The sequence below is a fragment of the Anopheles nili genome, chromosome 3, assembly GCF_943737925.1.
Source record: "Anopheles nili chromosome 3, idAnoNiliSN_F5_01, whole genome shotgun sequence".
NCBI lineage: Eukaryota > Metazoa > Arthropoda > Insecta > Diptera > Culicidae > Anopheles > Anopheles nili.
The window spans coordinates 27,169,514-27,195,616 of NC_071292.1; the positions used below are offsets into that span (position 1 = coordinate 27,169,514).

General features: G+C 49.7%; 1 protein-coding gene across 1 annotated transcript; it reads left to right on the forward strand.

Moving 5' to 3' along the window:
* The first annotated feature begins 24,965 nt into the window (after window positions 1-24,965).
* On the forward strand, window positions 24,966-25,718 carry LOC128723981 (trypsin 3A1-like). Its single transcript, XM_053817745.1, has one exon. The coding sequence runs from the start codon at window positions 24,966-24,968 to the stop codon at window positions 25,716-25,718; it is 753 nt and encodes a 250-aa protein (XP_053673720.1).
* Window positions 25,719-26,103: the final 385 nt, after the last annotated feature.

A 26,103-nucleotide genomic window follows, 5' to 3' on the forward strand; every position in this document is an offset into this window, starting at 1 on the left:
GACCGCGGGATGACGCGTGCGTCCTCGCGTACAGCGAACATGATCGCGCGTGGTCTCCATTCCAGGAGACCGACCTTAGCGTTCCCGGTGCCCGGTGAGACCTCACGAGCCGGCCGGGACACCAGCAGGGCACTATTTATCACCTCCGCTCGTGAGCGGCTTCGTGCGCACATTAACCCAAGTGCGAGGCTCTGACCCCGGCCAGTGACCATCCTGGACAAACCGGGCTCACTTTACGTCGATCGTCGTTCGTCGATATCGATCTCGTGACAGGCTCCGGTTCTCGGGCGGGCTCGTATTAGGCGTGAAAGATGGCGATGGTTTAGCGGTATTTATTGGCGGCACGATTTGCCACGCAGTAGTCGGATGGGCAGAAGATTCACCAGCCGGAAATGTGTCACATCTCGCGCATCTTGGAATCGTGCCCGTCATTAGCGCGCGCGAGCCACCGCGGCTTCCATCAGGGGCGGCAGAAGTCGTGCAGATCGAAATCTTGGAAGCCATGTGTAATTGATGGAGGCGCACTTGGTTGGTTGGGACCTCTTGGTCTGTGGTTTGTCCCGCTTGGCCGCTTGACAACTTGGCTAATGAAAATGAGTCTTGAGTTTGTGTGAGAAGAGCTTGCATCATGCAGAATCGATGCACTTCGCCATGATGCAATGGGATGCAAGGCATGAAGGCATCGAGAAAGGGTTCTCTGATCGATCGCGAGCTCGTTTTTAAATATTTTTGGTGCAATTGAACAACTTACTTAATTTAAGCTGCTCGTCAAAGACAAAAACCTTCCTTAGAAAAGCATCTTCCTTTTGTTTGACGTCCTTCGAAACGGGTACGAGCCCTCCCGTAAGAAGGTGTGTGAAACCCTGTATTTATGAATCGCTCCCATCTGTTCGTGGCCTCCCACGTGGTCTCCTCCAACGACCAATAATTACGAGCACCATCCATGGTCGATCCACGTTCGTGGCAGCCAGCGATTGCATTGGGATGGAAATTGCGACCGAAATCGATTGATATTCTAATTGATTTTCCTCTTTCCGTGAGCTCAAGCGACGAACCCGGCCACCGATCGATCGTCGTGGGTGATCCACTGGCGCATTGAGATTCAAATTTCGAGCAGCAAAAACAAAAAAGGAACAGCCCCATTAAACATAATGGAGCACGTTGAGAGCAAATCCCTTCGTTCCCATGGCCAGCGGGCGCGTGAAAGCGCTAATGAAAAGCATGGCGCTTGAGCCGGCTCATAAATCGCGTGTGCTCTCGTGTGCGTAGTTTTACGCGCGTGCACTCCTTATTGGGTGCGCCCCGGAAGGGATATAGAGCTTTCGTGAAGGTCCGTAGTAAACCGATCGCCATCGAGAGGGCTAGCCGGTCCTTAACGTATGGCCGACGCCCTTTGGCCATGGCCGTGGCGCGTTTTGTCGCCGTGTGTTGATCGCGACACCTGCCGTCGTTTGTCGTTCGCCGCTGGCCACACCCATTCGGTGTTGACGGTGTGGAGATAAAAAAGAAACCCTACCACAAAGTAATGAAACGAAAAATAAAACTCACGCCCGCAAACCGATCGGGCGGCCATTAATTTAGCCACGCGGTGCAATGCGAGCTGGCTCGCGGATCTTGTTTGCGATCGCGATCGATCGTTCGTAGCACTGGCAATGGAACGAGCTGGCGGTCGAAATCGTGCACCACATTTGATTAATTACAAGTGGTTAGTGGAAACCCTCGGCATGGGAGAAGTTGGTGGGCTTTCTTTCGACGCTTAGCCAACCTGACACGGTGCCCTCGGGCAAGGTATCGCGAGGTGGATCTGTCACCAGCGATACAACGAGCTTCGAGAAGGAAGTCGACGAGATATGGCTCGTAATTCCATAGAGCACCATTTCGGAGTGCATTTAAGCCACGATCCGGAGACACGGTGCTGCCTGTTGGTAGCTATTATTGGTTTTATTTTCATTTGAAGTTATTAATTATTCCCCATGCGATTTGCGTCGCGGGTTTGATCGGGTGATACAGATCTTAATAGACAACCCAGCCTTTTTTATGCTCCGACCAAGCGCCAATCCGACCGATTTATGGGCTCCGTCTATCGGGCAAATCCGTCTTTATGGGTGCTCTTGTTTTTAACGGACCAGTTTCTCGTCGCTCGAGGCGCGCTATCGGTGTTGCACTTGATGGATTGCACTTGTCCTGCTAGCGGGCCGGTGCACCTTGACGGCTCTGCGGCTTCGATCAACCACGGGCGAAGAAAGATCGTGCACATTCCGAGCGATCGTAAGGCCGGCCAGTTTTGCTGTCGGTGAATTCGGTGCGGCTCGTTTGGAGGTGATGATTTATCTAAATGTGAGTAATCGCTCGAAAACACTTCTGGATTGAGTTGAACGAGCAGTTGGTGTGTGAAATGATTAAGCAGCGTGCTCGACCCGGTAATGAACGTGATCGAATGTGTGATGTTAAACGACGAAGATAATTACATGAAACATGACGCCTTTGTAGTGGAACGAAGGAAGGAAATCTGACACAAGATAGGTTAAGAGTAGATGTTTCCGTTTATTTACATCAATTGTAGGCAATGTAACTGGTTTGCGTAATTAGACAATCATTCAATACAATGATACAATCTAAGAATAGACGTCTGATTGTCAAATTTCGCTGTACGTTCGAAAAAGAAAAGGACACAAAAGTGCTGGTCTAGCAATGAAGCTTAATTTGTTATAAATATGTCTTAAGAACTAACCCAAAAATATGTTAGATCAGAAATTTCTATACCGACCCTAAAAATGATGTGATTCTTTAGCATCTATTACTGTGAAATACTAGTTATTATAAAGAATTTTGCTTTTTCGGATATATTTTTCCCAAATACGTGTAGTTGAAGTCAGTCTTCTCCTAAACCATATCAAAGATTTTTCATGTAGCTTTATATCCTTTGAATGTTTACAATACTCGCACACGCGATAACTGCGCGTGCTGATTTATCCAGCTTTGATCGTAACCGGCGCAAGACATCAAGTTACAACACCCAATCATGCTCAGCGCCGCCAACCAATTACATTCATATTGCCCGCCTCAAATATCACAAAACCATTCCATATTTCTCATGTTTTCTCTTTACCCACAATAAGCATATTTTATTCCCGCGCTAGAGGGCTCACCGGTCTCGGGTTTTCTTCCCTCTACCAGCTGAATTTTGCACGACAGTTCAACACCTCCATTCGCGGCGTTGATTAATCGCGCACTATTCAATTGACTATTCTCCGGTCCCTACCAGCCCAGTCGGCCCTTCGGCGTGGTGTTTGCGTCGGAAAAAAAACCGCGACGCCGGATGAATCACATCACCTGACAGAAATCAATTGCACTGAATTGCGACCGTCGACATTGGTCCCGACCAGCTCCACCCTTTGATGCACGCTGATGCTCGTCAGGCCCCATAAGTCACCACCCCTGGCTGGCCTGGGGTTGCCTCGAAGGGCCGCCCTTTTTTTTGTGGCAATTCGCGTTCCACGACTCGGCTAATCCCACTCCCCGTGAACATGATAATTTACCGCTAATAATAAACAAATATGCTAACACTTACTCATACGTGTCGTACGTATGATTGACTTGTCTCGTTTAAGCTCTCGCCCCATCCGAGCTTTCGCTCTTCACCCTTCGCCAGTACACCGTCCCGCCCCCACTTACGGCAGGTCAACACTTATCCGAGTAGTGGAAGTTCAAGCCAAGAGTTTTCGGTACGCGACTCGGCGCACCGTGCGGGCTCATAAACTGCTCTCCACTAAATAATTCATCGACCCAATCCGGCCTATGACTAAGCGCAGTCTCCTGGCGGGTCTGGCTGCCTAATGTATGCGCCCCCGTCGATGGGCCGACCGGGCATTATATTATAATTTTAACATTTTCCGAAAGCTTTGCCAATGCTGTCCTTTCTTGCCGATGGTACGCTATAGGGCTTTGGTTTGGTTTAGGTTTCTACTCCAATCCGAGGTTCGTTTCGCTCTGGCTTCGAAGTGTTGCCCTTTTTTTTACCTATTTTCCTCACAAACCGTCACCCTTCTGTCGCGCAAAATGTTACAGGTGCAAAAAAATTACTCTTGGACCGTTTATGCGCCTTGATTTATCTATCGATCATGCCCTACCGGGGAGTGAGTAATGTAATGCAAAAAAAAAGGACGGTTTTTTTGCCTCTAAAACCTGCACTTCTCGTGGTTTCAAACCGCGTTTGCTCTGCTCGCGTAAAGCCGTGGTTTTAAAGCAGGCGCCCGATTTCGTGCCCGATTGGCCCAAGTCACCCAGTCAGTAGCCGGGTTCGAGCCCGGGTGGTAATGAAAACTGGCAAAAGCCATACCACAAGCTTAAAACAATATTACCCAACCGCGTGGGATGTGTTTTTTTGTTCCCGTTTTTTTTTTGCGCGCGATTGCACTCCTTGCTCGGTGTCGTGTACCGTTTTGTTTATAGACGAGCAGAACGCCCGGCACACCGTGAGTGAAACCACAACACACGCCATTGTTCTTGGCGCGGGCTGTGTTGTGTTCTGTTGTTTGGCAGCTGCACGATCGCGCCAAATCTAGAGCAGCAACCAAACAGCAGGCTCCATCTCACGATGGAGTGATGATGTGTCGTGTTCCATCAAACACCGCAGCGGTCCAATAAAAATCGGTAACGACAAACGAGTCCAGACGGGGCGCTTTCGAGCATCGAAAGCATCGTGTATTGGACGCTTTCGTCGCCCGTTCGTGGTGGATCGTGGTACGGATTTGGGTTGCGCCGCTTCACCCACCGGGGGGTTGCAATTTCGGTGGTGCATGGAATAATTTATGCTAATTTCAATCGTATCGCCACCGCGCACATGCCACCGTGGGGCAGCCTGCTTTCGATACGTTTTCCACGAGGCTCAGGAGCGAAGGGACAGCGTTTAATGCGACATGCAACCCCCCCCCCCCATGGAAGGGGGTGATCTTTCTCCGATGCGCCGCCATCGCCGGAGTGCGCGTTTGCTACTTGTTTTGCATCGAATTATCATTTTGGCCCACGGCAGGGCCTCGCGCGGGATCGTGATTTATGTGTGGTGGCACAGTTTTTCTTTCAGTCCAAGCGCAGGAGTTTGGTTTTAGTGCATCGACGCGCGCGTGCCTTGGCTTGGCGGAGAAGCGATCGCGAAATCGTAGCGATAAGATCATTATTTCGTACCTGCGAGCTCTCGCCGATGGGTGCGCGATAGCGCTAGAATGATGAATCCACCAAGAGGCACTCTTGGTTGTGTGCAAATTAAAAAAAATCGCCATACGAAGGTTTTACTTCGCAAATAGATCAGCTGAAAAATTGAAAGTATCCTTTCAAGTGTTTGAATAAAGCTCGTGGAATCAACTCGATCGAAAGAATGATTAAAAAATCACAATCCAAATGATGAATGTGATCCTTGTAATATTGCACATAATTCTTCCCTTTTCGATGGCATCTTTTCCCACGAAACGTGTCGTTTTCCTTCCACCAGCACCAGTTCCATTCCGATATCGTACCCATTGGGGGCAGATTAAAATCGGCTCTCTCCCCGCCCAAGGACCGGTAATGAGCTCGGAAATATCGGCCACAGCCTTGATTAATGATTCCGGGCGGGCCGTTCGACTGAGATCAAGCTTAGATCACGAGCGTCGATGTACTCCGCGTGCAAAATGCACATCTCATTACGGATCTGGGATGCGAACCTGGCCCCAGCAGCTTAACCTTAAGCCCTCCGGGAAGCTGGAAGCGATCCGCAAAGTGGCCATCGCTGCAACCGAATTCCGTCCCAGTCCGCCATTCCAAGCCTTTTTTTCCGGGAGCCGCCCTTCTCTACTGAGCCGGTGGGCGCATCGTGTCCAGCTTCGTGGGCGGCCAAACTGTGGTTCGTCGCGGAAATCGACGGCGATTGTTGCATCATTAGCTAAACCATTCGGACGACCACCCTCGCCGGAGGTTGGCCCTTTTGTCCAAGTCACCATCACCGTCGTCGTCGTCGTCATCATCCTTCCGTTCATGCTCCGGGACCATATGCAACCGGAGAAGGTCGGTCTGGCGTTCGATAAAATTAATGTTTTCATCACTTTCATTTTTTTCTCTCTCTCAGTCTTCTCTCCGCTTCGAGTTTCGAGTGTGCTCCTTCACGCGCGGGTCCGCTTCCTGTCCGCCAGGGCGAAAGGGCTCCCATCCGGCGGCAGCAGCGCACCGCGGGTGAGTGATTTATGCTGCCAGGGCGGTACTTTACCGTGAAATTACCGGCCATCGCGGAATGGAATGGTACGCGAAATTATTTCAACGACCGACCGGAGCAATTTCGGAGCCCCCGGTGTCCATTTCGCTGGGGTCTCGGGGGAAAACCCTGCGACAGGGCCGATTTGTTGCCCTTTTTTTCGGCTGCCCATTGGAGAGAGAGAGAGAGAGAAGCCCAAAACGGCTCGTCGACGTTCGACATTATGCTGGTCTGAGACGGAAACGGGATGGAAATTGTCGTCCCAGTAGTGGGTCCGGTGTTTCGCGGGCCGCAAATTAAACAGCCCTGACCCCGGGGCTCATAAATCAAGCATTTGCTGGGCGCACCGTGGCTTGCCCACTGGAGGAAAGTCACTTTCTTGCGAATTTCGCTGCACTTTGGCCGGTGTAAGTGGTGGCGTTGAAATGTCAGCCCAGACCACGGCGTGATAGGAGGGAGAGTTTACATTTTTGGGATTTTTTTTTCGCCTTTTCCCTGCTAGAAGGTGTGTCCTCGTGCACTCAGCATGTGGGCAGGAGCTAAAACAAATGATGATGACCGTGGTTCAACGGTGACGTGCGGCTTCGGGCGACGATTTAACGCATTGCTGAAATTTCCCTCGCCCAAAGGGGTGAACTTTGTGCAAAAGGGCGGTTGTTTCGTCGCCATTTTTGTGCCCGCTTCGGAGCAGCGGGATTATTGTTTCTGTGGGTTAATTGATTTTAATGTGGGGGTTTTTTTTAATTAAAATGTGCGAAAAAGAGTTTTTTCTTTGCTACCTCCATTAGTCACTGGAATGAAAACAATATTACTGAGCCAGTTTTCAGTTTTCATATTGCAGGTAAAACCCGTTCCTGTTCGTTTGCTCGAATCCTTTGGCAAGCGATACCCGGAAACGCGGAGGATAATCAGATTAATCTTTCTGCTAAATTGCTTCTTCCAACAACCATGACCCGCTTAAAGGCCGATGTCCTGCCAGAACGGATCTGGCTCCTCGTTTCCTATTTCTTTAAGATTAAAAAACCATCTCAAATGTACCCCCGATCGGATCTGACCATTGCTAGCTCTTTAGCTTCTTTAAAAGAGCCCAACGGAGAGTAAAAAGCATTGAAAAAGAGTCGAAAAAAAAGGAAAATCTCCATTCTGAAACGAGATGCCATCAATTACAAGCAGATAACAAAGGATTTAGGCTTCACACCGGTTAAGGAGGACATTTTTTTACTACATCCACCGGGTGTTTTGTCGCCTTTCGACGCCCTGGCCACACACGCAAGGATGCCAGCCAAGCTTTCCGGTCACCCGTAATTGATTCGTTCGTCCCGATTCAGGATCCCCGGGTTGTTCTTCCGCAATCGATCATCGTACGGTACGAACGAGAAAGGGAACAGGAGCGCACTTCCTTCCGATTTTGGTTTGCGTAAAAAAATCGATTCTATTCCGCCAGCCGCCAGTTCCGGATGTTTGCGTATTTGTTCACCATCTTTGGCAGGTAGCGCTGCAGTTGCGTATGCTATTTTTTCCATCACTCTCCTAACTGCATTGTGAGCCAGCCTGCACATGGCTTTTTTGTCTGTTCTTTTTGTGTACGCATGTGTGTGTGCGTGTGTTGTAATGACCTTTCTAAACGCAATTCGACAATAGTGGGGTGATTTTTTACGCTTGCTGTGCACCTTTCCTTTGCTGCAGGAGGCATCGGGCGTGATTGTAAAAATAATGCATTGTTTAATTTCACCATTTTTTCGAGTGATAGAACAGCATTGCATCCACAAACCCACACACACAAACGGTCGAATCGCTCTAGGTACATTCGACTCGGTGCCCATGTTGGTTACGCCACGCTGCATCGCACTTCGACTGCGTGCACTCCAACACAAGCACACGCGGGCCGGGTTCGGCACACGTTTTCCAAAAAACCTTTGCCAGCGGAAAAGCGCGCGCAGCATCCGCAAACGGGCCGACAAACAACACGGTGCCAATACACGCCCGCCAAAAATCGAACCCGAGTGTCCCGAAATCGGCAGCGTTTGGGCTTGCATTGCGAAGGCGCATCATGCAACAGGATGCGTCCGATCGATGGGCCCGAAGTTCGCGGTCCACTCTCGCAAATCGGCGGCCACACGAACGCATCCTGTTTTGGCGCGAATCCATCGCCATTGCCAACGTCGAGGCGCCCGAATTCGGCGTATTCCGCCACGGTTAATTGAACGCATTCGATGCGGTCGAAAATTGGAGCGCTCACCTGGCCGACAGGACACAGGTCATGGGGACAGGATGTGCAGGATGCGGTCGTCCATCTCCACCATCTTAAGAAGGGCGTCTTTTTGAGCTCACGAAAATCTCAATGCGTGGTGATTTTTGTTTTTGTATTTTCGCTGGCACTTTCTCCCGGTTTTCGGTGGCCCAGAGCTTCAGAACCGGTTCCTTGACGGAGTCCTTGCGACCGCTGCTTGGAATGCGATTCTTTTAGCGGCGGGAATTTTGGCGCCTTACTGCACCAGGCAACCAGGACCATTCACCGGTAGCTCAAGTGGTTCGAGCGTCGACTCGTCCAAACAGCTGACTGCTACCGGAACGGCAAGGACACCGGCGTGCGAAGGAGACCGACTTCAAGGCTTTCGCTCGCTCCTTCAATGGCGGCACGAGGACTCGCCGGTAGTTGTGCGCATCCTCGCGACATCGCGTCGTGAGAGGGGCAAATAAGAAAAGAAAAAGTACGCGACTGCGCGAAGGATCCTTTCATTGACGCCGCGGTCTCGCACGCCGAAGGCCGAGAATCGGTTGGATGGCGTTCGGGTGGCCAAAAAACCGGTGCTGGACGTTCGGGAACTATATGGACGAATTTTCCTGCACGCCTGGTACTGGCGAATGTGTGCTGAGTGCGCTTTGATACGTGCCGTGTGATGAGAGATTTTCCGTTGCCGTCGAAGAGAGCGAGGCTTTCGCTATTTGTGTGATTTAATCTTTTTGGAAATGCGGAAAATGTGTGCCTGGTAGCACACACAATGAGCAGGGTTGGGCGACGTCGTGTGATTACATTCTATGAGTGTAGAATGGTAGCATGCAAAGAAATATTTTTATAATTTGAATCATTTAAAATATTGGATTTCGCATTGCAGTGCTGACAATTTCAACGACGAATCCTGTGCCTAGAATAAACAACAACGTGTTGTTTTCTTCTATCAGTACAATTCAGTTACCAAAATAATGCTACGAATAGGAAATTTAAAACAATTAAAATAATTAGGTTCTTTTGATGTGGTTATGAATAAATTTCAATTATAAAACATGTCTTTATTTCTGATGAATTGGTTTTTTAAAACAAACACTGCTTAGTTCATATTTTGATCCAATTCATTCTTATAAAATAGTTAGCAGATTTCATTATAAACATTACATGCATTACAATAGCAAGAAAATAGTTGAAAGATGGGATGGAAACCCTCTAAGGCGTTGTTGCCCGAACGTTTAAACAATCTCTCCGACAGCTGTAACGTTGTGCATACTGTAGCAGTCACAAGTGTTCCTTGCCGTCTGCTGTGTCGATTCCTTGCCTCTGAATTGCCCGTCTCGGCAAATCTGCAGTCATTTACAGTACGCTCCGTACAGCTGGCCGGCTAGGTACCGCTTAATAGCGCTGCAACTGCCACGAACAATTAAGCAAACAAAAAAAAACCGCGATAGCAAACAATTCGCCGTGCATCGTGAAAAGATGCAGTTTCATCAGGCGGTCGTATAAATTATATTAAATCTGACACATTACGAGTTGATTCGATCGCACGGACGGAGCCAAGCGGTGGTGGAAAATGGGTTATTTATTTATCGCGTTACCCTGTGTGGCACGTGGAGGAACTTGAATCCGAGTGTGGCATGCGACCGCGAGACGGACATTCCTCGCACCGGCCAAATCGCGGCAGAAGGTTGCCGATATCCCGAGCGGTTGGCAGGCGCACACGTGAGCTTGGCCGGCTCCGGGATTCGGGACGGCCATTACAGTGGTCCCGTGGAAATCCACCAAAACCGCACCACCACCGTGGGGTTCGTGTGCCCTATGGCACGGCGGCTTAGCTTGGAAATCCGCCCAAATCGGACGCCATCTCGAGCGGGTGTGTGCGCTCGAGCCAGGGCAATTTATCGCTCGCCGACCGGGCGGCATCTGTTCGACGGTGACAACGACCTGGAAAACGGCCAGCTAGGAGCCGTTTTCGGTAACGGAACGGAACGGAACGGTTCTCCGCGCTCACACTCTGCCGGCGTTGCCATCGAAATAAATCGGTCGATTATCGATCGCTATCGGAGTTTTTCGACCTGGGGGATTACGAGCGAGAAATAAACACCACGAAGGGTCCGCTCGAAGGGCAGCAGTGATCTCGCGTGGGTTCGTTATTTTTACCAAGCGCCTGGGACCTGGGGCCGTGCGTAGACCCCGGAAAACCCCGCGGGGTCGGTGTTCATAAATTTCATATTTAATTGACCCGTAAGCTTTGGTTAATTTGTCCAAAATGGGCTTGTTACAGCGGGCAATTACAACGCAATGGCGCGTGGAGAAGGGTTCGCGGGCTGGTTCGGCGTGGGGGTGGAAAATGCGCTCCTAATGATAATGGTTATGATCATTTGCTTTCCCAAAATATATATATACGCGCGTCCCTGTGCGGGCTCCATCTTTAGCCGGTGTCGAGGGAAAATGCGCTTATGTTTTCCATAGGAATCTGTAGGAAAAACCCAACCGATCTGTCCTTCCTTAGGTAATCGGTTTAGGCACCGTGGTTCACACATGAGGCTTTTCCAGCCGGCACTCGTTTGCTTGATGCTGCTCGGACATCCGTATATCCGAGGTTGGACATTCAATTTTCTCACCGAGCGATCGAACGCACATCTGCCGGTGAAAGATCAGTATTATTTATGCTGCACCGTCATGTTGACTGGTTGGCAGAGTTTCCTAGTGCCGTCGTGGAAAACCCCCTACTCCGGAACACGATGCCGCCGATGTTTTCTTCCGTTCCACCCGTTTGTGTTCTCGCAGGCATTTTCAAGCAGGCGACATTTAACGGAAGCACACACGTGCCGAAGGAAAGACGCGTGCCGCGATCGCGTTTCTTCACGCCGCACCAAGGCGCTATTCTTAGCGTGGGCTCAAAGAAAAACGACCACACCACGATCGCTTAACCGGGCACGGTTCGGCGCGCTCCCTTCGTTTTGGGTGGGTTTTTCCCGAGCACTTTCCCCCTGTTTTGTTTTTCCTTCCGAAACGGCACGATCGCCACACTCGCGGGTTGTCGTCGTCTGGGCCTCGACCGGGTGTCATCCTGGACGCGTCGTCATCATCGCTTCAATAACTCCTCCAAAGCGAGGTGGGTTCACTTTCACTTGGCCGCGGAAAAAAAGGGGAAAAACCATTTCCCCCGCCGAAACCCAAACGTGCGATCCCCTCTCTGATCGAGCCAATTGACAAACGACACCGCTAACAACGACCTGACGCGCGGCCGAACGGGTGGCAGGCCTTGTTTATCACCTCGGGTGCACCTTCACGGGTGCGAGGAAAGTGTGACATCAAATAAAAATCATCATTTTCCCGGAGCCATCGCGTGAGCGGTGGCGTAAATTAAATCGTCCACTAAGGGGCGTACGGCGCTCGTACAAGGAAAGTGGCTGGTTGTGGTTAAGCAGCCGCTAATGGATCTTAATCCGTTCTACCGAAATCGGAACCGCCATTGACGGCAAGTTGCTGTGGTGTGCCATGAAGGGACGCCTTTTTCTGTGCTAGCGGGCGGCTGGAGGACCGAGATTTATAGCGTTGTAGTTCTGCGGCACATTTGTTCTTACCATGTTCGTTGGCTCGTTTGGCTAGCATTGAGGGCCCCACCCGAGGGTGAAAGGGTCATCAGGGATATAATTTATTGGAAGGTGAAAGTTTACTGCCGCACGCGGGATCAATCGCCATCAATCGCGCCTTCGAGAGAGCTCCTTATGCGTGCGGACGCGTTTTAAAAGCGTTTAACGTGGTGCTAAAATGCAGCCTCTTAAAAGCTTACCAAAACGCGCAATCCGCGCCTTGGGCCACCATCTGTCTCTCGGTGCTTCCATGTGGTGGTGTTGATGCTGCCTTTTTTCCTATTCACCCTCCCTTTTCGCTCGTCCGTTATTTCGGGATTTATTTTGCGCCCTTTCTGGGCCCTAACCGGTGCAGTACCGAGCCATGAACACCGGGTACGTCGATCGTTATCCTGCACCGCAGTACGAATGCGAGACGGCACACAATCCACCGGGCATGCCCGCCGAAACGTAGCCAAAATAGTGACACAGGGAAGCGAGCGCAATCATCGATCGATGCACAATGGGTCCTGACGACGCACCGAGGGGTGTCGAGCCTGGTGCCAACCTCGACATCCTGGCACACCTGCCCGGCATCAGGTCGCACTCGGACGAAGCTGCGTCCTTTTGCAAAAACACGGACAGAAATCACGGCATGCGGGATCAGGACGCACGCTAGGAAACTGCACTCGACACGCGCCGGGTGTTCGGTCGGAGGGTTGCTGGGTCGGTGGCGTCTGTGTTTAGCGTGGCACAAAAGCCCACCCGATCGACGGCCAACGGTGGAATTAATGATTGGGTTGACGAACGCGCGGCACGCTCTTGCTGGCAACTTGCTGCAGAAAAGCGAGAGTTTTGGGCGCTAGCGATGGTATCGGAGATTTGATTCCATATAGTGTGCATGCGTGTTCAGGGTCGTAGTGGAAAAGCCGCTTATTATTTTGTTTTTCCTGCCATTGTGCTTAGGCTTCCAGGTGGAAAACACCTGGAACCATTTGACGTTGCTGGTTTTCTATGGGTTAATGTTTCATCTAGGCAAACAATAAGAATATAAGATAAAATTGTGTGTGGATAAGCACACATAAAGAGAAGGGATTTACTAAACAAGTATACTTTAATAACGATTGTCTTATTTAAAAATGGACACATTGTAGACAACTATACTGCTGATGTTGGAACGTTTCATACAATGTTTTGAATAATTTGTTTGTAATTTTAAACTTATATTCCTTCTTGCGAGTGACCCTTTTAATACACTACTTCTGCAACATAGCTTTAGCTGAGCTGATGATTGAACAACTAAATATCTTTAAATTACTTATTTAAATGTGTTTTGTTGCAATAATCTGTTTAATCTTTATCATTTGAAACTGATGCATAATTTTTACGATTTATTGCTAATTAAAAGCAAAAAAGATCCGTGGAAGATGTGAAACCATTTAAACAGTATAACAAATCAACAGCTTCTTTAAGCTTTAAGGTTGGATTGTAAGACAATGAAAATATATGCAATGTGTTGTATAACAAACACAAGCGATGATGTTCAATACTAATGAAGTCGTAAAAATGATGCTTGTTGCTCGTTGCATCCCACCAGACATTCAATCGAAATGATCTTATACGGCGCACGTTCATTTTGAGATATCACTGGATTATCAGGCATAAGATCATTTCCATTATCCTGCGGCGCAGTTACTCACCGAGAGCGGTCGCTTTTCACACGCAGCAAGACTATTAATAATTATTATATCTTTATTTGGCTTCGGCACGCCAAACAGCAACATTCACTTAGCATAAACAAACGCTTACGCGGGGAAAGAAAGCGCACCCAAAAGAACGCACCAGAACGCGACAGAATCGGTACGGAAAGCGCTTTCCGAAATGGAGTCACCTTACACAAGAAAAGCAAGGAGGCAAAGAACAACCCGCAAGGAACAAGGAAAAGGAAAGGAGCACGACGCATAGACGGGCCTCTCATAAATTCAATCAAACAATCGAAAAACGATCATTCCCGCAGTCTCCGTCCGAAAAAAACCCCTTTTTATTCCCGGGCAACAACGGAGAAGGGTTCGGCAGACGCGGCGTGCTGGCCAGCCCCAGCCAGGTTGTGTCCTTGGCCGCCGGGGAAGAGCAAACAGCGTCATTATAACACCATTAATAAATATTAAAAATAAATTTTCGTTAGATGACACCGAGGAAAACGATGGTTTCGATTTAATTCGTAGCACAACAACAGCCACACCGGGCGAGGTGCAGCTTTCCGAAGAAAAGCAGGTTCCTGCCCGAAGCAGGTCGCTGGTGAGGCCAGAAATGAGGCAACAGAAGGAAAGAAAAAAAAACAAGCCATCCGAAGGTGCTAGGGAACGCGATGGTTAACAGAGAATAAAAATAAAGTGGACACCGAAAAGCAGGTCCTTAATATATGTACCGTACGCACAATCGAATCCATGCACCGGTTTTGCGCCGCCGGTTCGCCCGGGAATTAACGGTCAAAAAACGGGGTGTCCAAGAATCAGGTTTCCCGGGCCCGAAACCCGCCGGCCAGGCGAGACGAGCGAGCACCGATTACGATTGCGGACACCGCATTACGATGCGGTGATGTTTCAGAGCCAACCGGAGGGCCAGTGCGCGCATCCTCGCCGGCCAGGATTAAGGATAATGTGAAATAAATTGCGTCACACTCACTCAATCTTATCGTGCCCGTGTGTCGCCCTTGCGTTTAAGTTACTGTCGCGCGTAAGATAAGCGCCTGCGAGTGGTAAGGGGAACGCACGTCAGGCGAGAAGAGCGCATTTTGTTCGTTAAGGTCAGCGTTTTGGCGAGGCGCGTTGGCCCTTCGGCGGTGGGCTCGAAAAAAAAAAGACACAAACCGTGCAGTACATGCACATAAAATGGAAACCTGTCCGCAACATGAGAGGAAGATGGAAATGATGCGAAAAAAAAAAACGAACGAGTGAACTAAGAAGCACGCACGGGAATGCCAGCCAAGTGATAAATACTCCTGTCAGTTGCTTCATTACTCTTCGCGATCGCCGAGCGCCGTGTCCTCGACGAACCGAGGATCGACTCCAGCCAGGCTTCAGCAGAATGTCAAAATTCGTGTATAATTTACACGAATCAATTAAATTTTATAAATGGATATTTATTAAACCACATGTGAACATGCGCATCCGTGTGAGTGTGCGTGTGTGTGCGCGTGTGTTTGGGGCGTTCTGGAGAGTCATCCCTGCGCGATGCAGTTCTCCGGAGGAATCCACTCGCTTTCTGGGTGGAGACTTGGGAAGAAAACAAACATTAAGCACGCCGCAGCGAAGAGCATTTTTCATGCGCCATTTTTTTTTCCTTCTCTTCGCTGCCGCCGTGTAAGGCTCGCGTAACGAAACCCGAACGGCTCGAATGGTATGTGAAAAATTCGACAATGAGCTAACAAGTCGAAATTATGCTAATTTCGGGGCAACACGCAAGCAAACTGCCGTGGGATTGTTATCATTAAAATAATGGATTGACTCGTTGGCTGGGCAAGGATGGCCGTCGGTTTGGTTATTACTTTGGCGGCGTGAATGATCTGCTTTGCGTAACGTGTTGAATTTGCGCAAAGATTGTTTCTAACGAGGTGAGGTATTTTTGTTTGTTCTCTTTCGGGACACGCGAATTTACACGAAAATCTACTCACAGCGAGCCATAATTTGGAAGCAAAAGAAGGAATTTTTCTTTGGATTCAACGATCACGTGATCGTTTGCAGACAGCCCTTATCGGCCACCCGTTGCACTTGCTACGGAGTCCATAGCCACGTAGCGTGACCGTGGTATCATCAATCTTCGCTCGGAAGTCAAACGTTCGACAAAAACGAAGCGAAAAACGACGCCCGCTTTTAAAATAATTTCTTCTGACAACCCATTCAACACCGTTCACCTTTTTCATGCAGCAATTCGCACACACCTTGCAGCGGGTTGGAATTTAAAAGGCGCGAACGTTTGGTTTCCAAGCCAGATGCAGGAGGCAACCGAATTAGACGCACATTTTTTCCTTTCTTTTTATACGCATGTGCGGATGGCTCGGCGCGTGCTACCGATTTTATGCCGCCATCGGACAGCCGGATGGTCCTTTGTCCCGAGCTCGATCCCTCGCAGTCGGTTTTATTTGTGCTTCATTTTTTTTTCTCTTGGTTCTGCTTTACTCTAATAGAAGTGATTCATGCCTTTTGGCCAACGAAACCCGTCTGATCGTGCGCAGATCAGTACGACTCCTAGGCGTGACTGACAGAGAGGCATGGCGGAAAGCGCAAAAACCAACAACGGCCCGAAAACGGGTGGAAAAACTTTCGGAAATCGGTGCTTATTATATGCTTCTCTACGCCCCGGAGGCACACAAAAGCCGCCTGGAATGAGTGAGTGTGTGCGCGCGCGCGCGCCCCCGTTGCTGTTAGACAACTGGCAGCTGTCCAAACGATCCTCGACGATCCTGACATCTCGCATCCTCGACGTCCCGTGCATCCTGGTGCATTTGGTCGACATCAGCAGCCACAGCAGCAGCAGCAGCAGCAGCATCAACAACACCGGCAGCGCACGTACCCTCGAACACGATCACGCCTGAGCACGAGGCATTGTTTCCGCACGCCGTCAGAAGCTGAATATCGAGCTAAAACCAGGACGCACCAATACATATACGCGCGGAAACGTCCTGCGGCTGCACGCGGGGGTTTCGAGAGTGCAAAAGCCAGGCAAATGCACCGGCAAAGGGAGATCGGAGAAACGTCGGCAGGTTGGCTTCTGAATGCTGCCGAATTTGCCTTCGAGCAAAAAAGAGGAAAAAAAAATGGAAAAACACTACACACAAAGAAAGCCCTCCAGCGGGCCTGCGGGAGTGCGCATTGTTTGCGTTTTGGCGGAAGAAACACATGAGCGAGTTTGCGAAAGGACCGGTGCTAGACCGGTCGCATTCGAGACGTCACCACAACGCGTCCTGTGATGCAATGGAATGTCCTGACTGCGCTGCCCACTGAGCCGGCCTTGCAAATTAGAGGCCTGACTTTAAGCATATTCAGATGCCCTCAGAGCTCGGGCAGGCTGCAAAAGCTGTGTGTTGCGGCTTTCAAAACCGAGAACAAAACATCACGACCAGGTTGCGATCAATATCAGTGACTTCTGATTTCATTCGCTAGCCATTGCTTCGAACTACAGGGGAAGTCTCGGAACTGCACAAAGCCAAACATCGACGCAGTCCGGCACCGGCATCCGGCCAGAGACTGCCACTAAACGGCAAGGGTAATAATTAATGCCGGTAGCGGTGCACAATGGAAAGGCTTTCAGGCTTCGACTGGCAGCACGTCGACGGGGACGGAGCCTAAATTAGTAATTAAACTTCCGGCCGGTTGTGCGTCGAAGCGACCGGAGGATCGGTATTGGATTTCACGAAGCCGCGTAAGGACCCTAGTTGGGTGTATGGAGAGTTTTAGCCCGGTGTTCACCTGCATCGCGGGACCTGATTGACGGAGACGAATGCAACCAAGCTGTTCCAATATTGAATTGGTTATGTTTGCTCACAGGAGCAGCTACCCAAGTTGGGTCGACGTGATGACAGAGTCTATGCCACGCAAAATGATCGTTCAGTTCAACGGAGAAGCCTACGATGGTATTGACGTAAAGCCGATTCGATATTTCGTAAGAGTGCATGCGAGATGGTGCACTGTATTGTAGGAAACTTTTAATTTGAAGTGGCTATTATTGCAACAAGCATTTGAGCAATAATGAAACGTATCGTTACTCGTAACTGTTTCTGGTAGGGTTTGAGAGCTTATTTGTAATTATATCGCTGATGCAACGGTTGCCCAGAAGTTTTGGTTTCTCACGTTTCCACTTGAGAAAAAAACACAAAATGAGCACTCGTTTAGATGAGACTCCTTCTTGAGCTTTGTAAGCATAAACGAGACGAGGGCTGCATAACATTTCTCACGAAGTTCCCCCAGCAATGTGTGATTTCAATGCAATTTTTTTGACAACGAGCCTTTAATACGACACTCGAAAGATTGGTTGATCTATTCGATACCCATTCAGCATTACGGATTTATATTCATTTGGTTTGCTTTCCTAGGATAGGTATAGCAAAAGGATAAAATGATGCGTTAGAAGTAAAAAGCTGGAATTTTGCATTACTGAAAGGCTGTCGACAATCCTTAAATACGATTCCTTCGTCCTGTCGCGAATACAATAAAATTGAAAAATCATCATTCACTTCGTAAATGAAGGATGCTTATCGATGAAAACGAAACACATAGAAAATATTGTTCTGTTGAGAGATTTTTCTTTCCCACCGAAGCGGGCTGTCATTTTTCTCCATTGCCATCGTCACCGTGCGCCAACAAACCATTGTCGGCAAACCAAACAGACATTTGTCTGATCAAATTAAAATAAATTAACACGTCACCACCGTGGCACCGGGACAATTGCCCTCCCGGAAAGGCCGATCGTTAGCGGTGGAAAAATTAATTTTCACATCGGCCCCACTCGCGGGCGGAAAATGAAAGCACCGGGAAAATAAACGAGGCTCGTTGGCTACAACGTACGAGCCGAAAATGTTGGGTGTAAATTAGCCTGCACTATCGTAAACATTTATCACCGTATCGCAGCAGCGCGAGGGTGCGATCTTTAGGCCTGCCATTTGCGGCAGCTCGACTAAGCCCCCGAAGAAAAAAAGAACTACCAAAGCACGACGTGTAAGAAGAAAGCAAACCCAACACAGACCGCGGGAAAGTGATGTTTGTTTATAACCTTTTAATACGATCAGATTATGAAGGCGCCCTTCGCGCGCGGTGTGTCGTCCATATTTTAGCCCCAGCGAGCTTGGCGAGCCGACGCGAGATAAATTCTTAGCGGCTCAGCGCGCGATCTCTCCGATGATCTTGTCCAAGATCAAGGCCCGCGTGTTTGGGACGATTTTTCACGCGCCAGCCTCCCCCACGCACGCGAGCACACGTTGAATGCGCGCTGGTTCGAGGGCGCTGTCAAGCGAACGTCACCCGAAGACGTCGGCACCGGTCGATGGGTGTATTTTCATCCGTCCACCGACGTTGACCCCGGCGTTGACGTTGGGGACCCGGTGTGAGGTTGAGTGTTTTATTTATTTTTATATCACTCGATCACTCGAGTGACGATCGATCTTCCTCTCGAATTACTATATGAGCCCCTGTTTCGGTTCTTTTCAGGCCGGCCCTGTTCGGTGGGCGCAGGTTTTGGGGGTCGCTTTTTCTTCGCCGGTGGAAAACCACGCTGCCATGAGTCGCTCACCGAGGACCGACCTGTGGACATGTTAATCTCTGCCGCATTGCTGACGTGCACACGTGTCCAAACCGAAGGCGGTGTATTGTTTCAGGCTCTCGTTACGCGCCTGCGTGCCCTGGCGGCTAGGGCCTTGAAGGGCCAACCACGGAGGGTGTTTCAAAAAAGACACCGGGAAATGCGTCGATAAATTTCGGGCGTGCTTCCGCTTCCGAGCCTGCGAACCTGATGGTTTCATATTTAAAAAACAATTTTCTATTTTAATAGCGGCGTCAACACCTATTAAACGCCGAATCTCGTATATTAGGCGCAAGATTTATTCCCCCGCTCGTAATAGCTTAGCGGATTCGGTTTCATAAATGTCAGCCGAACTCGGGGCGGCACGTTTAAGCCAGAATGCGTCGGTTGTTGGGCAGGAAGCGGCTAAAGGAAGCACTTCACGTGAGAGGTTTTCCACGAAAAACTCCCCACCGTTTTCCAGTCGGTGCGTAATGGGAAAACAATCGATAGCAATGAGCTCTACGGCCGGAAGTGTTGAGATGGGCGCAACATTAAAACAACAAATTGTGCTGACATCCCGCTGTCGGGATGGACGGGATAAGCCGTCACAATTTTATAGGAATTTAAGACCCGCCACACATCGCTTACGAGGCACATGCCGCAGCCAGCTTTCCTAGCTGAGGATCGATTGTTGTATCGCGTGCCAGAAAGAAGCACAAATTGACGCGCATCTAGGAGTGAAGTGTGCTGGACATCGCACAAAAGGGCGCTTCTGGTCAGCGTGTCGAATTTCGGCCCCGTTTCGGTCGATCGACAGGACGCGCTGACGTGATACATGGCCACAGTTGATCACGCAACACGCTTCCCTAAGCAAACAAATGCAGCACGTGCAAGACGACCCAGCCCGAACAAAAGGACGATCGTACGCCGAAGGATCATCACCAACGGGGATTGCATCTATTCATGTGTCTGCTGCCTTTAGCAAAAAAAAAAAGCTCCGATCATAACTCGCAGGCTGCATCAATGCAAGCGAGGAGAATGAAACCTTACGACACGGTGTGTTTGCGCGGGATCACACAAAACCGTTCGATCCGTACCGGTAGGTAGGAAGAGGTCCTTTTTCGGTGCTGATCATCGTCAACAGTACACATCCCTCGTGAAGGGGCATCAACCTGCAGCACAGGATGTCAAATCGAACCGCTCGCAGGTCGCGCGTTTCTGGCTTTTGGGTCTCGCTCGGACCGGTCCCGATCCCGGCGGCTGCACGTGCGTTTATAAACTCATTTATTTATTAAAAGCTGAAAAATCACGACCCAACGCGTGGAAACATCTGCCCCCGGGGTCCTTTGCGCTTGGCTGGCTCATTCGTCCGGTTGCGACCGGCTGCCGCACAGGCGAACAATGGCGTACGATCGGAGGCCGCAAGGAGGGCGAAAAATCAAACCGGTACGGAACCGGTGTCGCATCCTTGAGGTAGGACTCGCTTCGGCCAAAGATGATATCGAAGACGGCTCCGGCAACCGTCCAGCTGCGGTCGATGGTGGACCGATGCAGTCTCGGATGCGTTCTTGCCGCGCTTTATGGCTATTGTTCGCGAGTATGATATTAAATCGACGGCAGCAAGCTTTTGCGTCACGGTTCGGCGCGCGGTCCCTTCAAGGGTTCGAGGGCATTGGGCCGGGACAGATGAGCGGTTACGCAGAGGGTGCCGTGTTGATTTCACCTTTACCGACGATCAGCAAAGACGTGTTCGATGTTTGACGTGTGGTTTTTGATTTCGGTAACGTTTTTTTTTTCTTGGCAATTTTTTCGGTTGACAATTTTTAGGGGAATTTGAGCTGACGTGTTGGCGAATTCAGAACAATGAACACATTTTATGTAGTTTGATGCAACCCAACCACCAATCTTAAATTTGATGCTTTTGAAAATGATCATCATTTTGAGGCTTAAGGTGCACATGTTTTATTTGACAAAAAATTTATTTGGTCACTGAAGAACATACAATTGAACTAAATCGAATCTTTTTCGCACCTGGTTGCCTAACAACGAATGGTCTACTTGAAGGTAATGCTTGAGGAAAAATTAAACAACGACTCTTAATTAGAACCTAATTTCAAATGCAATTATGCCATTGCTGATCAAAGACACGACACATATCATCCAGCGCTTTGTCGGAAAATCAATTATGAATCTCATCCTGATCCCGCCTTTGCAAATTTTTCCATCAACGTGCCCTCGAACGGGATGCACCCCATACACCCAGTCGATCGCGTTCAACTCCTACTGCTGCCGAAAGGTGGCACCCAGACGCGATGTTATCACCTCGTTAAAAGTGCACGTGTACGCCCGCCTTAGTGCCGGTTAGCTTTAGCACGATCACCACCACCGAAAGCCCAGCTAGTCACGACCAAAAGGGGCCCCCATATGCGCCATGCTGTTCTCAACTGGCGCCGGCTCACTCGTTCGTTCACCGATTCGCCTGGAACGGTTTTGCCTGGAAATTAATTACCGAACCGCGATGCGAGCGATTTCGCGTGTGAAGTTTATTGTTTTCCATTAGGGCGGGCGTAGGGCGCGAGCGCGCGACATCCAGCTGGCATTGCCCAACGTTCACGGGTGACTCGGCTTCTGAGCCCGTATCGGGAGCCTGATCGATCGGTGGCGTCTGGTGGCTGGCGTCGGAAAGGCGAGCGTTTAGGACAAGCTCCAGTGTCGGTGGCCAGACTGTACGGGAGCATTAGCGGTGCGCTTTAATTATTTAATCGTGGCCCGAATAATGGGCTACCGCGCTTTTTATTTTCGGGATTAGCTCGATTTAAACGCCGGTCGGCGTTGGCCGAGCGCCCCCAGAACGGACGAGTTCTCCTTTCTAAACCCATAACTCATGCACGGCGTCGACGTCGTAGGGCTTCGAAGGGCCGTTCTCGTAGCGGTGAGTTATGAAGCGTTTCACAACCAACCGAATGGGGCAATGCGCCGGTAAAACTCGGCCCGCAATGAGCTGCAGCAGGAGGTGTTAGAATAAATAATGCAGCTCGATTTATCTTCCGCCATCGCCATCGTTGTTCGATTGTTTGCGTTGATGGGTTGCGAAGTGTTTGCCCAGCCAAAGCCGGTTGTCCATCGTTCACCAACGGTAGTTGTAGTCTGGAATGTTACGAAATTCTGCCAAAGTCCGCTCGCGTACCATTGACCGAGGGTTTGCAATTAGCGACCGGACTGCGCCGGGTGCGCCTCCTGGGAGTCCGTTTCGGGAGCGCAAAAGGGATTCTCACGCTTCGACGGGCGCAGGTACTTCCTTTCGTGACGCGACCGTGTCGAAAGGCGCGTCATAAATCACGATCACATGACTCATCATCGAGCGGCATGATGAGCTGCCTAATGATGATGCCACTGTTGGCGCAGAGTGGTGTCCTTACGGAAGGACTCCGCGCAACTCGTCAAAGGGTTCCGCAACCCGGTGCGAAAGGTTGCCGATGATGAAGATGACCCAAATTTCATGCATAATCCAGTGTGGTGATTCGCTCGTTGATCCGCTGAACCGCGACGGTCTTTACGGTATAAGAAAGCGTCCGCCGAGCACAGGCCAGGACGCGCGTAAGATGAATGAGCGAAAGCGAGATGGAGGACTTTCAACATCCCGGTATCCAGGGAATAGCGACCTTTTCCCGCAGGATGGATCGCTCCGGGACATGTAAATGATTCGCTGCATGACTTCGCGCGCTCGGAGGTAGATCGGAGGTTAGGCGCGTAATTTTCCGATTTTCCGCCGTTCGGGTTCCAATCCGTCGCGCTGTCGACGCTAATGTGAGACTATTTCGAAGTGAGTGGCCCGAGAAAGAACGGTTCATGCGGGCAGCACAACTTGCACAAACGTTCCGGTAACACGCTGCCAAAAAAGAACGAATCAAGCGTTAGTTCGGCGCCTTCTGAACCACGGGGTGCCCGTTACAGCGTTAATGAGCCGGCGCCGGACGGAGCTGGGGCGAATTAAGATAAACATGCTGTTAAACCAGCACACAACAACGGGGCAATCGAAGATAACACAGTGCATGCGGACAGGCGTGTTGGTGGCCTCCGAACAGGTAGAAAGCCGATCCGCCACCGTGCTTGGTTGGAAAAAGGTGCGAAAGGTGATAACACCCTTCGAGGAAAGGTGTTTAATGGATCGCTCGATCTCTGATCCTGGCTTATCTCCAGACGATATCACACGGCTCCTTGCGAGCACGTGCTGCGGGTGCAAGAAGGATACTTTCCTTAATTTTCGCTCGTTGGATTTTTGGCCCAAAACACATACACAAACTCATCATGCACCGTCGATCGGGAAAACGAAGCGATTTACTTCTGAGAAAAACGAAATAAAAAGCAATGTTTTATTTCATCCACGTGCTGGATGAAAACGGGACCCTCGGGCACCCTTTTAGCCGTGGCACGCGGTGGATCCTTCCAAACTCGCGCCTTAACCAATCATCTCCCAAGGGACGCCGCTGCGGAATGGCTACATTAACAAGGGATTTTTATGACGGACACTGCGCGATCGAGCGGCCACGGAGGGCGCTTGCAACATCGAACCGCCTCAGGCGGAAGCATTGTTTTCCAGCGAATGATGCTTTGTGGGAGGTGGCGAGAGAGATAGCGAGAGGCTTTAATTTATGACGGTTGCAGGGAGCGATCTGTCGAATTCGGGCGCATAACGACGGAGGAACCCGTGGCACGTGGAGTAGTTACGAGATACGAGCTTTTAATAGAACGGCCCCGATACGGCGAACGAATCGCCGGGAAGGGTTCGCGATCCGTCGGGATTTTCGAGCGGGTGTTTTCGTGTTAAGTATATGTTTTTGACAAATATTACACAAAATAGGCACGACTCAATCGATCATACGCCAAGGGGACTAATTAGGGCTAGAATTAATGGGCAAAAGAAGGCAAGGATTAATAGCAACGACACGATGTTTAGGAATCGCGGGCCGCCCAGGTGTCATCAGGCTATTAGCATTTTACGTAACTAGCAAGGCAAATAAGTTTGAAAGATCGTCGTGCAATATTACGAAAGAAACATGGAACATTCTCTTTTTTTCGACCGACAGGTTCACATCATGAATTAATTGAATGTGAGATATTATAACATCGGTTAAACCATCGGAAAACTGAAGAAAAGAAGTATAAATTCTTCGAATTTTACATTTGTAATTCAGACTCAATGTTATCAAAAGCAATACAAGAAAACCACGTAATAAATAAAACCTATTCCACAAAAACAAAATACTATCACATGCAGGGGTATTTTGAATCACTTATCGATCGCTCGTGTGTGTCAAATAGCTGTGCAAAATCTGACCACAACTACCGATTTCACAGAAAACAGCGGTGATATCACAGTAAATTTCTACGATTGATCTCTGTTTTGTACAGAAACATGTTAAAAAAGCTCGTAGCAAGCGTTTTTTTTCCTTAAAACAACAAACAAGTGGCATTTTTCGTACGCGTCCATTAGCCGCGCGTTCTCGCCTAAATCTGGAAAAATGTTACGTTAGTTCTACTGCCCCACGATTACCTTCGTCACATGTTAACGACCAACCACCCGTACCAGTCTAGTGTTTGTTCTAGCAGAACAATGTACAAATCGCTCGTGCGTACCTTTTTGGCGATAATTGTAGCGATGACCACAACGGTCATCTGCAACGATGGCGAAAACGAAAACAACTCTACAAACTTGATCGTCGGAGGCTTCAAGGTGAAAATAGAGGAAGTTCCGTACCAGGCCGCAGTGCTCAAGAAAGGCCACGCAATCTGCGGTGGAACCATCATCGGCCCTCGGTGGATCCTGACGTCGTTGCACTGCTTGGATTATCCAGAAATTGCTGAATTCAACGTTGTCGTCGGAACCGAAGAACCAGAGTCCGGTTCAATGCTGAAAATTGAGGAAACAGTCACAATGCCCTATAGCATGGAGATGAACTACGACTTGGCACTGTTGAAGCTCACTGAGCCGGTGCAATACAGCGCGAAGGTGCAATGCCTTCCGTTGTTGGAGTCAAAGAGCTCACTCGTCCCAGGCAAACCGGCCTATATATCTGGGTTTGGCGTGAATGGCGAGCATAGCCACGAAACGGGGTTGAAGGCGGCCACAGTGAACATGTTGCCACCAGAAAAGTGCGCCGATGTGTACCCTGAAGAGTACCGGAACTTCATGATCTGCGCTGGGTTCGAACAGGGCCAGGTGGATTCCTGCCAGGGTGACTCGGGCGGACCGCTCGTGCTGGACGGCAAGCTGGCTGGAATTGTATTTTTCGGGCATGGATGTGCGAGACCAAACTATCCGGGCTTATACATTTCTGTCCCATCGTTCTACGACTGGATCACGTCCGTCGTCAAGAATATGTCCTCACCTGGAGAGGAACCGCTCTGTTGAATAAAAACCGTTAAGTAAAGCCTATTCTAACTGGCAGTGACGTCTAGGGTGATTCCGAAGATCGACAGCGAGCAGTTTACCGATACGAGTTTCGAACGCTTTTGAGCGGCACCATCAATAAAAAGGACGTCAGTTCAAAAAGGAAGGTTCAGTCACAAGAACCTCTTTTTTAGTGATAAGTCTGTTGAAAGCACCCGGCAAAAGTGCCCGATTCTCACGATCCGCCACCCAAAATCCCTTATCTGGATGGCAGTAGATAAATAACCGTTAAAACTATGCTCAACATTCCATGAAATTATCATAAATTAATCAAACTTCCCGCCAGCCTTGGGCCACGTTTGCAAGGCGCCTGGTTTCAGCTCGCTTTTTTTTTATCTACTGAAAG